The sequence below is a fragment of the Narcine bancroftii genome, chromosome 13 (genome assembly GCF_036971445.1).
Source record: "Narcine bancroftii isolate sNarBan1 chromosome 13, sNarBan1.hap1, whole genome shotgun sequence".
NCBI lineage: Eukaryota > Metazoa > Chordata > Chondrichthyes > Torpediniformes > Narcinidae > Narcine > Narcine bancroftii.
Window position 1 is genome coordinate 13,949,499 of NC_091481.1, and position 14,664 is coordinate 13,964,162.

Here is a 14,664-nt window from a genome sequence, read left to right on the forward strand (position 1 = left end):
ATCTGCAGTCCTTCCAGTGTTGAACAGGGAGCAACTTGCACGTGCAAGGTTTGAGGTGTTGCAGTTCAATTGGGCCTGCTCAGATAGATTTCAGATTTATTGTCAGAGTACATACATGACATCACATACAACCCTGAGGTTCTTTTATCTGCGGGCATGGCAGAATTACCACTTACTGGTAGCGCAAAAAAAACTGTACACAACGTAGACATGTAAACTAATAAAGAAATGTAAACAAACTGCAATACAGAGAGGGGAAAAAAAACAATAAAGTGCAAAAGTCGAGTCTTTAAATGAGTCCCTGATTGAGTTTGTTGTTGAGGAGTCTGATGATGGAGGGGTAGCAATTGTTCCTGAACCTGGTGGTGCGAGTCTTTTGGCACCTTTTCCTCTTTCCTGATGGCAGCAGCGAGAACAAAGTGTGTGCTGGTTGGTGTGGATCCGTAATGATTGCTGCTGCTCTCTGACAGTAGCCTTCTCTGTAGATATTCTCAATAATGGGGAGGGTTTTGCCTGTGATGACCTGGGCTGTGTACACTACATTTTGCAGGGCTTTACGCTCGGGGGTTTTGGTGTCCCCATACCAGACCATGATGCAGCCAGTCAGCACACTTTCCAGCGCACATAATGGCGTAAACATTTATAATTTGCCTTCTGTCGGTTAAAAGATTTACAGATATAGTTTAGAAAGTCTTACCTTAAAGCCACCTCTGGAATGGCCTATGAGGACTTCCTTTCTCTCTCTATGCCTGCACACTCTACCATGTAAAACTGTTATTGAGGTTCCTGTGGGGAAATGTAATTACACCACTAGGTCACCAGAGGTCATCCCAGTGACCTTGTATATAAAGCAGTCCAGAGGTACAGTCTAGCCTTCCAGGTTCATCATCCCGGTGACCTTGTGATGTAATTACATATCACCACAGTTCCCCTGTCAAACAAGCAGACACACATGTGTTTACTGAATCCTGCAGTCAGAGCATCAAGATCTTGGTCTGCTGTCCTGCCACTGTCCACATATTGACCATATTTTAAGACACCACAATTTCACTGTAATTGGTGGAGTCCTGGCCAACCAAGAGAAAGGGCTCGCCTAACTAACTCTCAGTGAAGTGAGGACAAAGCAAAGGGTTGGGTGAATGGATTGATCAGCAGAAAGAATGTGCCTGATTCAACACAATACAAACAAACAGTGGGCCCAGATCATAGAAAAACAACCAATGACAAAACTTACTCTTGGTCTTGCTGACCTCCGTCCTCACAAGCACAGAGACTGTGGGGTCACAGGGATTACAATCAGCCTTTAGACTCACATTCAACTGTCTATTATTCATCAGCCTGTAAAAATATATATTGAATGAATGAATGAGAGATGAGAATCAGGATTATTTGTCATGAACGAGTCATGAATTTGGTGTTTTGAGGCAGATTCGTAGTGCAAACATACATATTATCGCCATCTTATGACATTAATGTATAAAAAAATCAATAATAGAGCACGAAAAGTAAGGCAGAGTCTATGGATCATTCAGGAATCCGATGGCAGTGGGGAAGAAGCTGTCCTGGTGCAGCTGAGTGCTCGTCTTTAGGCTCCCGTACTTTTTTCCCCAATGGTTTCAGAATGAAGAGGGAATGGCCTGGGTGGTGGGATTCTTTGAGGATAGAGGCTGCTTTTTAAGACACCGCCTCGTGTAGATGTCCTCGATGGAGTGAAGTCTGGTGCCTGTGATGTCGCAGGCTGAGTTAACAACCCTCTGGAGTTTATTCTTGTCCTGAGAGTTGGTGCCTCCGTACCAGGCACTGATGCAACCAGCCAGAATGCTTTCCACAGTACACCTGTAGAAGTTTATGAGAGTGTTTGATGACATACTGAATCTCCTCAGACACCTCATAGCATATAGCTGCTGGCGAGCCTTCTTTGTGATTGCATCAATGTGGAGGCTCCAGGACAGATCCTTGGAGATGTTGACACCAGTAATTTGAAGTTCTTGGCACCCTCCATTACTAAGCCCTTGATGAGGACTGGGTCGTGTTCCCCTGATTTCCTCCTGAAGTCCACAATCATCTCCTTGGTTTTGCTGACATTGATCATACAGTTGTTGTTACACCTTCAACGAGCTGATCTATCTCCCTCCTGTACGCTTCCTCATTGCCGTTTGTGATTCTGTCAACACTGTGGGATCATCGACAAACTTGTAGATAGCATTGGAATTGTGCCTGACCACATAGTTGTGGGTGCATAATGAGTAGAGCAGTGGGCTGAGCATGCATCCTTGGGGTGCACCTATGTTGATGATCAGTGAGGAGGAGACGTTGTTTCCAATTCGTACTGACTGTGGTCTTCCGATGAGAAAGCTACAGAGTGGGGTACAGAGGCCTAGCGTTTGTAGTTTCTTGACCTGCACTGAGAGAATAATGGTATTGAAGGTCAAGCTGTGGTCCATGAAGAGAAGCCGTATGTATGAATTTCTGTTTTCAAGGTGATTCAGAGCAGAGTGGAGAGCCAGCAATATTGCATCTGCTGTGGAGCGATTGTGATGGTAGGTGAATTACAGTGGGTCTAGATCTTTACTTAGGTACGTGTTAATTCTGGCCATGACCAGCCTCTCAAAGCATTTCATTACAGTTAAAGTTAGTGCTGCTGGGCAGTAGTCATTGAGGCAGCCCAGCTAGTCTTCTTGGATACTGGAAAGATTGATCCCCTTTTGAAGCTGGTGGGTACCTCTGACTGCCAAAATTAGAGGTTGGAAATGTCCATGAATGCTCCGGCTGGTTGGTTGGTGCAGATTTTTAGTACCCTGCCAGGTACATCGTCAGGGCCTGATGCCTTGTGAGGGTTCTCCCTCTTGAATGATGTTCTACCGTCGCCCTGAGAGACACAGGGTCCTTAGCCTTTTCAGGGATTCTAGTCATCACTGTCTTGTTCTTCTCTTCAAAGCAGGCATAGAACCTCATTGAGTAATGAAGCATCGCATCCATCTCTAATGTTCGGCCTCGCTTTGTAGGCTATAATGGTCTGCACTCCCTGCCATAGCTGCTATGTATCAGTCTCTGTCTCTAGCTTCCTCTGGAATTGCCACTTTGCTTCAGAGATGGCCTTCCGCGGGTCACCTGGACTTCTGGTAAAAATCTCAATCCCTGGCCTTAAATGCCCTTGTTCTCACCCTGAGCAGGTGGTGGATTTCTGATTCATCCAGGGCATCTGGTTGGGGAACACCTGGTATTTGCAATGTGGGTACACATTCATCCACGCAGGTCTTGATGAAGTTGGTGACACCTGTTGCATATTCATTCAAGTCTATGGATGAGTTCTTGAATATGTTCTAGTCCATCGATTCAAAGGAGTCCCGCAGACACTCCTCTGCAGTTTACTGTCATATACAGAAGTACAATATACAAATTTACCAAATTCTTGCTTGATGCAGTCACACAGGTAAATTAGATACATCAACAACAATAGTATAAATTAAATTACTACAATCTGCTATGGGACAGAAAAAGAGATAATGCATATAAGAGGATTGATAAATAAATACTCATAATTGCAATTAATAAGTTGAGGAATTTATCTTTTAATTAAGACCTCTGATTCAGGGATAATTCCTAACATCAAGAATAACTGTAGAATTCTATTTTTGTCACAGTTTTCCTCTCTTAGTCTCTCTCTCTCTCCCCCCCTGTTATGCTTCCTAACACTAACCAACACATATTACATCTCTCTCTCTCACTCTCTGTTGAGGAGTCACACCCCTTTTAACTCTCATTCTCCCAAAATCTCCAACAGAGAACTGCCCCCTCCATCAATTGTCCCTCTAACACAATCAACATACATAACTTAGTGATTTGGCCTTGGAATGTTTGTCGAACACTCTAGAGGTGGGTCTTATTGTTGCCCTGCACTGTTATAGTTGGCCCTAATCCTAACACCCTGAACTGTGATTCTTTAGCATGTTTCTTAGATCCTTCACACCAACATTTGCCCTTATCCCAACTGTTAAGAAATGGTCGAATAAGTTTCACTCCCTCATACACCTGAACAAAACACTCTCCTTGCCTCGCCTGATTCCTTTTTTACTGACCACCTCAAACCAGGTATCTCGATGATAACCCAATGTTCATCATGCCCTTTTGTTTGACTGGTCTTGCTCTGTCTCCGTTGCGGTAATTATATTCCATGCCCATTCCTTCACAAGGACAGAAGCCCTATTTGTTCTGAGCCTTTGTTTTCCAGAACATTTCCATCTATAATCTTTAACTACCCTGTGGTTTAAAAAAAAACAGACAAGACACTAAAGCAACACAGGAGCATTTCAGACAAAAAACAATTCAGTTATGAAATCAAGACAACCCAAAATGCTGTGCAACCAATGTGTTTTAAATTATATAAAATGAGCCACGGTAGTTAGTGAAGAAATTAATGATTGAACATCTTGACACTTATTTGTGTCAAGGAAGACTACAAGGAATTGTTAACAATTGAAATATTTGACATCAGTCAATAAAATTAAAAACTTTTAAACACTATACCTCCAAACATATGTAGTACAGATATCTGAGCATGAGATCAATTGTCAGCAATAATGCAATGATAACATCTGCTATGCACACTTCCTCCACTAGATGGCAGGGTGCCTCTAAATCCAAGATGACAGGATGCTCTGAACATTGTCAATTAAGTGCAATGTCCAACAGCAACCACGGACAATCACAGAAAAGGAGGGCAAATTTTAAATATATATGGGGCTCATTTTTAGACCACTTCAGGGATTATTTAATTTCTAATTTTTGTGCATTTGCTGAGGATGTGAGGGCATTTCACGCTACTCCAATTTCACCAAAACAAACATTATTAACACAAGCTAGAAGTGTGCAGTTAGAAAATGTGACAGGAGTTCATGTTTAATACTGATCTGATGGCAACCCTGCTCACTGATTCAGTTAACATAAGTACAGCTGTTATGGAAAACACAACATCAAACCATCCCCAGCCCACCCTATATGCACCACTTAAAAGCATGACCAATTAACTGCAGTTTATTGGTGTTTGTTTGGGAAGTAAGTCGAGTGCAAATAGGAAGGCCAACCGGAAACGCTGCGGCTGAAATCAATCTTCATTTACACTCTCTGACCATGAAAAAATCAGGACGAATGAGAATTCAGCACTTTCCGGAGATTGGGGAGAGAATGCAGGGTGCAGTCCAAACTGCTGGAAGAAGATGAAGGGGGAGAGTAAAAGAAAGAACCTCAGCAGGATGCCCTAACCTCAAATATCATTCAGATGTGGATTTGGCAAGGGCAGAGACTATGGAGGAAATGTGAAAGAAGGAGGAAAAAGATTTAAACAAAGTGAGGCTGCAGTATGTTGGGAGCTTTCAGGGATCTGGGCTCATTATTCATGAAACGTGCAAGTTAATTAGAAGAACCAAAGAAATGTGGACCTTATTGGAAGAGTTTTGGAGTATAAAAGCATGAATGCTTTAATGCTATTGTGTAATATACTAGCTTGCCTTTATAGGAAAACAAAAGTAATCAAATTGTCTGTATTTATGTACCTGATAATAAAGGAATCTAGAATCTTGAGACCACACCTCAAAATTCAAAGTTCAGATTTATTGTCAAAGTATATACAACCCTGAGATTCATTTTCCTGTCTGTATTCAGGAAAAGGTAAGTTTACAGAAGAGAAATGTAAAGAAAGAAAAAAAGAAATGTAAACAAATTGAGTGTGAAATTCAGAAAAAAAATATCCAATAAGAAGTAATGTGCAAAGTAAGAGCCCTGAAATGAGTCTCTGATATTCAGTTTGTTGTTGAGGAGTCTGATGGTGGAGGGCTAGCAGCTATTCCTGAACCAGGGGGTGTGAGTCTTGTGGCTCTGATGGCTCAGTGGTTAGAGCACTGGTCTTGTAAACCAGGGATTGTGAGTTAGTTCCTCGCTGGAGCCTCATTTCTGTGAGGGGTGCTTGACAAAATGGCGACTCTCCGTCTTATGGTAGATAAAGTTAACCTTTACCTATACTTCTTTCCTGATGGCAGCAGCGAGAAGATAGGATGTCCTGGGTGGTGTGGATCCTTGATGATTGTTGCTGCTGCTCTCTGATGGCAGTGTTCCATGTAGATTTTCTGGATAGTGGGGAAAATTTTGTCTGATGAACAGGGCTGTGTCCACTACCTTTTGCAGGGCTTTCTGCTCAGAGATATTGCCAGGAAAGGTCTCCAGAAAATAGTGACTCTCTCTGATTCCCCAATGATCACTGGATTGTACACCTCTGGTTTTCCCTTCCTAAAGTTCATGGCCAGCTTCTTGCTTTTGGTGACATTGAGTACAATGTTGTTGATGGTGCACCATTCGGCCACGTTTTCAATCTCCCTCCTGTAGGCTGACTCATCCCCCCTTTTTATACAACCCACTGCTGTGGCATTGTCAGCAAATTTGTAGATGGTGTTATTGTCGTACGGAGCCACACAGTCGTAGAGGTAGAGTGAGTGGAGCAGGGGGCTAAGAACACAACCCTGTCGTGCTCAGGTACTGATGGAAATTGTGGAGGAAATGTTCTTACCAATCCTCACTGACTGTGGTCTGGCAGTGAGGAAATCCAGGATCCAATTACACAGTGGGGTGTTCAATATGGTGTACAATTTTGGTTTTCATCTTTAAGGTAGGAGGTCTATGCATTAAAGGCAATGTCCAGAAGATTTCACCAGGCTGATTACTGGGATGAAGGGAATGAGTAGATTGGGCCTATACACCAAGTATAAAAGAATGAGAAGTGATCTAATTGAAATGTATAAAATTCCAGAGGGGATTGACAGGGTGTAGGCGTAAAGTAAGATGTATGACTCCACATGGGGATATCTAAAACTAGAAGGCACAATTTAAGGTCAACCACTTCAGATAGAGAAGAGGAAGAATTTTTTTCATCGTGCATCATATCTATTTAGAATTCTTTACTGCAGAGAGGTGTGTAGATCTTGAACTGAATATAATCAGTGATGCGCAGGGAGACAGGGATAGGGAGAGAGAATGGGAATGTGACAAGAAAGACCAAGTCTGGATTAGCCACAATTTTATTGACTGGTGGAGCAAGTTCCGTCTCTTTCTGCTCTTGTTTCTAATATTCTTTAGAGGACCACAAAAATTGTTTATTCCAGAAGAGACTGGTCCATCTACAGTCCAGTTGTTCTCAACCTTTTTCTTTCCACTCATACCACTTTAAGTATTCCCTATACCATAGGTGCTCTGTGATAAGTAAGGGATTGCTTAAGGTGGTATGTGGATGGAAAGAAAAAAATCACTGTTTTAATCATACCTAATTGACTTGTTATGCCTTTGGTCGAAAGGAAATGGACCAATGACAATTTTTTGCAGCAAAATATTTCAGTAACAATTGGATCGAGAGCAGTAATCCTCAACCTTCCCTTCCCACCCACGTACCACCTTCAGAGAAAGTGTCAGGAATTAGGGTTTGCTGCAGCCTCCACAACCTGGCCCTGCTGTGGGTGCAGCCATTGCTAGCCGCAGATAAGAGCAGGAAGAGGAGCTGTGGGAAAAGGAAGAAGTAGGTGGAGCAAGGAGAGGAGGAGGAGGAGGAAGGCAGAGACATTGTCACTTGTCCATTTCTAGATGAACAATCAGTGAGCATTTAATTTATCAGTTATCCCCATGTTATGTTAAGAATACAGCAGGGTAACGAGCCCTTTCAGCCCACGAGCCCATGCATCCAATTACAGCCAATTGATCTTCACCCACGGTACGTTTTTGAACAGTGGGAGGAAACCGGAACACCCGGAGGAAACCCACGTAGACATGGGGAGGATGCACAAACTCCTTACCAACAGCGCCGATTCAAACCCCAGTGCCGATCACCGCCGCTGTAACAACGTTGTGCTAACAGCTATGCCAACCGTGCCACCCCAAATGACCCACTTCTCTGCAGGTCCTGTTTCAATCTCCTTCTGCAGCTGATCACCTGGTTCCTTTTAGTGAAAACCATAATTACCTTAAAGTACATACATATTTCAACTAATTATTCTTCAACTTTTGTTTTGTAAACATGGAAAAGGCCATACATTCCCTCATTCAATAACATCACAGTTGATCCTTTACATCAGTAACATTTTCTTGTATGGACCCCTTATCCTATAATTCCTTTCATACCTAAATTTGACCAGCCCTTGTGTAGAGAATTCCAAAGGTTCACTCCCCTCAAAGTGAATACATTTATTTTTGTCTGCAATGAATGACTAACCCTTTATTTTGACTACTGTTTCTCGACATCCCCTGAGAGCAGAAATATCTACCCCGTCAAGCCCATAAAAATGTTGTATATTTCAATGAGATTATCTCCTACAAGTTTAGTCTGCTTAATCTGCTTTAAAAAAAAACTGCAGCCCCTGGAATCAACCTGGTGAATCTTTGCTAGACCTTCTCCCTGTCACAAGTTCATCACTCTGTGCTTTGGAAGACACCATATTGCAAATAGAGTCTGGGCAGAACTCTATATAATTGGAGCAAGATGCCTGTATTTGTACACAATATTCTTGCAATAAAGGCCAGAATATTTTTTGTCTTTAAACACTTCCTGTACATCCATAAGAATGTCTTTGTCTGTTGCAATTGAAGTTACACGCTTTCAGCGAAACATAAATGATAGTGGGAAATGAGGAAACACAACACAAAAGAAATAGGCATGTGTGCACTATTATCTCTCATTATCACGCCTAAGGTTTTTAGTTATAGTGGATTCACTCCGATCCAGGATATAAGTCAGTGGAAGAGCACTTGATTCTTGAGATATGTTCACCAAAACATTATCTTTAAAAGGTTATGGAAATGTATTATTCATGGTCAGTCATTATGTTCAGCTGAAGTGCCTACAGTGGGTGAAGAAATGCAATTTATTTCTTTTTTTTAATATTTTTATTGAGTTTAACAAAAACCCTTTACACAAGGCTTACTAATGATAACATAAATCAAATCATTTCATATACATATCACATACCAATTGTAAATTAGAGGTCTTTCTTCCTTGGCTTGGCTTCGTGGACGAAGATTTATGGAGGGGTGTGTCCACGTCTGCTGCAGGCTCGTTGGTGACTGACAAGTCCGATGTGGGACAGGCAGGCACGTTAGAGGTATAACCATAATTATTACATATCTTATTATTACATTCCAATTATTACATATCTATATTTATATAATTATAATAATGAAGTAACTTGTACTATGTTCAAAAATAATATAAATAATACATGCAAAATTCATGTATAGATTTTATACTTTTCTGATGTGATCATGTTTTGTGATATGATCCATAATCTGGAGTTAAATACGCCTTTACTTATTTGTCTCAATAAAAAGGAAAAGAAAATTTCCCCACTAATCTACCCCCTGCCTCGAAACAAGGTTATCTGTATATATTGTAAATATGAATTGAATAATGGCCCCCAGACACCAGACAGGGAGTCCCCGGAGCATCCACACAACTTAAATCCTCAGATTATGATAATAATCCATGAATTGGCCCCACATTTTATCAAATTCAGATTTTGCATCTTTAATATTAGATCTATTTTTTTCCCAAACTTAAATAAGATGTGATATCATGTAACCATTGAATGTGATTGGGTGAAGCATTATCTTTCCACTTCATCAAAATTGCTCATCTAGCTATCAATGAAGCAAAATCTAGGATTCTCTTCTGGGTTGAGGACAGAGATATATTCTCTTCCAGAGATAAACCAAATAAAGCAATCAAAGAATCGTTGATAAAGTTTGGAAAATATTTTTCCAAAAATGTTGTAAGTGCGGTCACTCCCAAAACATATGAATCAATGCTGCTTCAATAATGTTACACATCACATAAAGGGTCCAATAAAAATGAGATAATTTAACTTTAGACATATGTATTCTGTGCTCCACCTTAAATTGCAAAAAACAATGTCGTGCACAAAATGAAGACTAGTTGATCAAATTAAGAATTACGTCCCAATCTTCGTCCAATTACAGATTAAAGAAACTGAACTTGGAGGATTAATGTATAGGACAACTGAGTGTTATGTCTGAGTGATGCTTGATGGATATGTATGATTGTTGAATGATGAGGATGAATTTCACTGCACAGTTTGTGAGCAAGTGGTGATTTCGGAAGGAAAGCAAAGTAAAGATGTGTTTTTTTACACAGAATTGCTGGAAAAACTCAGCTGTCAGCAGCGTTCTTTATATAGCAATGTTAAAGATACATAACTAATGTTTCATGCCTAGATATGAACAAAAAGTAGCCAGGCGCCTGAATAAAATAGTATGGGAGCGGCAGGGGGAGGGGCACAAGATATAGGTGAGAGGGAATGAGAAAAAAATCTGAAAAATGATAGGAGAAGGGGTGAGCTCTCTGAATGGAGAGTGAAGGAGTGGAGTGCTGAAGGAAAGGAGACAAAGGGATAGGAAAGAGAGAAATAGGAGTGGCCTAATGTAATCTGGAGAAGATGTTAATGCCATCCAGATGGAGAGTGCCCAGACAGAATACAGGGTGTTACTCCACCAATTTGTGGGTGGACACTTTTGTCACCCGTGATCTCATTAAACTTCTTGCCATAATAGATCAAAGGCAGTGGAGGTGCTGAATTTGCTTCCTAATTCATCCCACTGCAACTTGACGATATGCCTTCTCATCACATCCACAAGATCACATTGGGGAAATAGAATGGGGAGTGGGTGATTCCTACTGAGATTGGCTATTAGCTTATGCACTATTGCCCAATGCCAGTTGATCAATAGGCATAAGCCACCCACCATGCCTCTGCTTTGTTCTCTGGTTCTACTGATACTTGGCATCCAGTCCCCAGTCTTACTGCACCCTCAGGGTAGGACTCTGCCCCCGCTCATAACCTCAATATGGGACTCTGCCCCACCCAGCCCCTCAGAGTGGGACCTCTTCCCATCCACACCCTCAAGGTGGGGTACTGTCTCACCATCAGGGTGGTACATCACACCAATCTGCACCCTCAGGGTAGAACACTGCCCCACCCAGCCCCTCAGGGTGAGACTCCACCTCCACACATCATCAAAATTCTATTCAATCTGCTTCCATAAGATGGAAGTCTTCTGCTCTGCCATTTTCAGAACAGGACAGCGGCCTATCCTTGAGCCAGGCCACTACTCACCCAACGTCCCGCCTTGGATCTGGGGTTCCAACTACACCATCTTTGACTTCTGCTTCACACCCTTGAGTCTTGCTCACCCATTCCAGTTGCAGCTTGACCATTCCAACTGCTGCAACGTCACTCTCATCCAGATTGGGTCTGAACCCACATATCCAGCCTCCATCTACGGGCTGTTCCCAGGGTCACACACAGAGTCAGATATTCAGAAGACCATCAACTACCCTAAACCTGTTGGCCTTTCAGCATATGGAGATGTCAGTGAGGGAATGCTGTCAACTGGCACATTTCAGGTTGCAGGTGTACGTGCTGAGGGACGCGCTGAGCTTTGTGCAGCCAACATGAGGGCACTGTGGGGAAGGACCACAGTCTAGAGTTCTTCTGTGACTGGGCACTGATGGGGAGACCAAGGGGAAGTCCGTCAAACAACAGTGTGGGTCAAGAACTTCAAATTCCTGGGTGCCAACATCTCTGAGGATCCATGTTGATACAATTACCAAGAAGGCTCTCCAACGGCTATACTTAATGAGGAGTTTGAGGAGATTTGGTACGTCACCAAAGACTCAAAAAATTCAACAAGTGGAGAGCATTCTGGCTGGTTGCACCACTCTCTGGTATGGAGGTGCCAAAGCTCAAGACAACAAAAAACTCCAGAGGGATGTTAACTTGGCCTGCAACATCACAGGCACCAGACTTCACTCAATCAAGGACATCGACAAGAGGTGGTGTATTAAAAAAGCAGCGACTAATCTTCAAGGACCCCCACCATGACCTCGTCACTGTGCTACCTCGGGAAAAAGGAACAGGAGCCTGAAGACGAGCATTCAGGGGCACAAGGGCAGCTTCTTCTCTGCTGCCATCAGATTCCTGAATGAACAAGAACCATGGACACTACCTTGCTTTATCTTTTTCTTTTCCTTGCATTATTTTTTATTTATTTTGTACGTAGTTTATATAAATGTTTGCACTGTCATGTAGCAAAAACAACAAATTTGTGACATGTTCATGTCATAAATTCTGATATGATTGATACCATCGTGTGTAAAGACTTTGAAGTTTTCTTGTTTGGAAATAATTTATTATAAATAAAGACTATTTTTGAAAAAAAATTCAGACTCAACACCCCCCCTTCCCCCCACTTTTCCAAATCACCCTCTCATCCCATAAGCCATTCGCTCCCTCCCTCTTATCACCCGTTACTATCTCACAGCCAACTCAGCCCTCCCGTCCCTCTCTTCTCACCCCTCATCCCCACCCCGGATCTGCACAGCCAGCCCACACACGGCCTCCTCCGCTCCGGCCGCACGGGGGTGGCTCCAGTCCGGGTTTTTGCAGCGGCTCCGACTGCGGGATCGGATCGGAGCGAGCGGTCGACACCCCGCGCAGAGCGCGAGCGTCGGCCAGCAGTGCCCTGGCCGCAGGAGCAGCCCGGAGACCCGGCTGAAGGGTAGCGCCCGGATCCGGACCCTCCCGCCCCTTGCCCCTCACTCACTGACCTCCAGCCTCTCCTCGACTTATTTCTTTTTAAGACCCTCTCTGGTTCCTCCCCCCTCCGCCACTTCTTCCTTCTCCCTCCTGCTGTGGATCATCTGGACCCTCTTGGACTGGGCTGCTCCTGGGGAGGTCCGCGATGTCCTGGCTGCCGGCACTGTGCCTGGTGGCACAGGCACCCCTGCTGTGGCAGGTAGTGGTTGGAACCCACATCTCCCAGCCCTACTACCACCAGGAAAATGGTAAGTGAGAACTTCTTTTGGAGATTGATGACCTCTCCCCAGAGGTCTCAGTCAGACTTGTACTGTGTACTGCTCAGTATTGCCTGCAGTGACCTGCTGGGTCCCCTCCTGACAGTACTGGCTCCTGTCTCTCATCCTTTTCACCCACAGACTCCATGGTGACAGAATTTCATTTTGCAGAGCTAATGCCTGTTGACAGTTGTTCTGGTCTCTTTTCCAATTTACACTCTTGTGTCTCAGAGAGTTTTTTGTGCCTCACTTCTCTTTTCCTGTGTCCAGGCAGACTAATCAGAAACTGCGTATCGCAAACACCAGCTTGCGGGTGAAAAGCTCACAAATATGTTGGTGGGGGCCTCTCAGACTTCTCTATGTGAGGGCTGAAATCTCCAGGTCGGATGAACTCTGTTGAGCCATGGATGAGAGTGACCAGTAGATTCCACATTTGCCCCTAGACACTGAGTAACTATTCTTGTGAGTAGAAGTTTTTTTAAAATGGTGAGATAGTCTAATGCAACTGAGATTGGAGTCTGGTACTTGTGGATACAGGTTTGTCGCTGCACCATAGGTGCTATACAGGTTGGCTGAGATCTTTCACAGTGTATCTCCAGTTATGACGAGATATAGTCAGTCATTGTAGGGCACGGGAAAGCCTCGTTCCACCTCTTCTCTGTCATCAGCCTCATCACCAACAACAAGGAGTCACACTACAGAGAAGCGGTGGAAACTCTCGTGAAATGGTACGAGAGTAATAATCCGAGTCTCAGTGTGGACAAGATGCTGGTGAACTTCAGGAGGACCAGGAATGACCACCCTCCACTACACATCATCTGAAGTAGAGAAAGAAAAGAGCACCAAGTTCCTTGGAGTTCACTGAACCTGTGACCTATCGTGGACACTCAACGTCTCCTCATTTGCCATCAGAGTTGATGTCAGAACAAATCTAATCGGGGGGCATTAGGGTAACTGTGGGGGACACAAACTGCAGTTCGTGTGGCAGTTTCGTATGCCATTTGTGTTCGGGTGGAGGGGCATAATATCTCATTTGGAGGGGGGCATAGCCCCCTTGCTTGTAAGGAAGGTGCAAGAGTGACAGTACTTCCTGAGAAGATTGAACCGGGCAAGTCTACTGGCCACATTATGTCAACCTTCCATAGGAGCTCTATCGAGGGCGTCCTGGCCAGCTCATCACAATGTGGTACATTTGCTGCAGATAAATGGATCGGAGTTCAATCCACAGGACCATAAGAGTGGCAGAGAGGATCACTGGAGTTTCCCCTTCCTTCCCCCAAACGATGTGATCTACAAGGATTGTTGTCTGAAGAGGGCGCGCAAAATCATTGAGGACCCCTTCCACCCTATACACAGCATCTTTCAGCTACTCCCATCGAGGAAGAGATACAGGAATATCAGAGCCAGCACCACCAGGCTGAGGAACAGCTTCTTCCCACGGGCAGTGAGAACGCTGAACACCCAAAGGAAATGTTCACACTAACTATCCAAGACTCTCATATTCATGAAACAATATTTATTTATATAGATGAAATACTTGTTCTGCATATGTATTGTTTGACTGTATGTGAGTTTTGTCTGGTTGTCTGACTGCTTGTTTTGCCCCAAGAACCAGAGAATGCTATTTTTTCAGGTTTTACTTGTACAATCAGATGACAATAAGCTTGACATGACTTGACTCAGAACAGTACTAAATAGTATTTAAATAGTATTACTGTATGAGGATTCAATAAAGTTCCTTATGGCAGGCTTATCCAGAACAC

General features: G+C 43.4%; 1 protein-coding gene across 1 annotated transcript in view; it reads left to right on the plus strand.

Moving 5' to 3' along the window:
• The first annotated feature begins 12,782 nt into the window (after nt 1-12,782).
• The window catches only part of kcp (kielin cysteine rich BMP regulator), a 116,485-nt gene continuing 114,603 nt past the window's right edge, over nt 12,783-14,664 (plus strand). Inside the window, exon 1 of the mRNA XM_069909863.1 lies at nt 12,783-12,892. Coding sequence (XP_069765964.1) covers nt 12,790-12,892 — 103 coding nt within the window. The 5' untranslated portion in view covers nt 12,783-12,789. The remainder of the gene's footprint in view (nt 12,893-14,664) is intronic.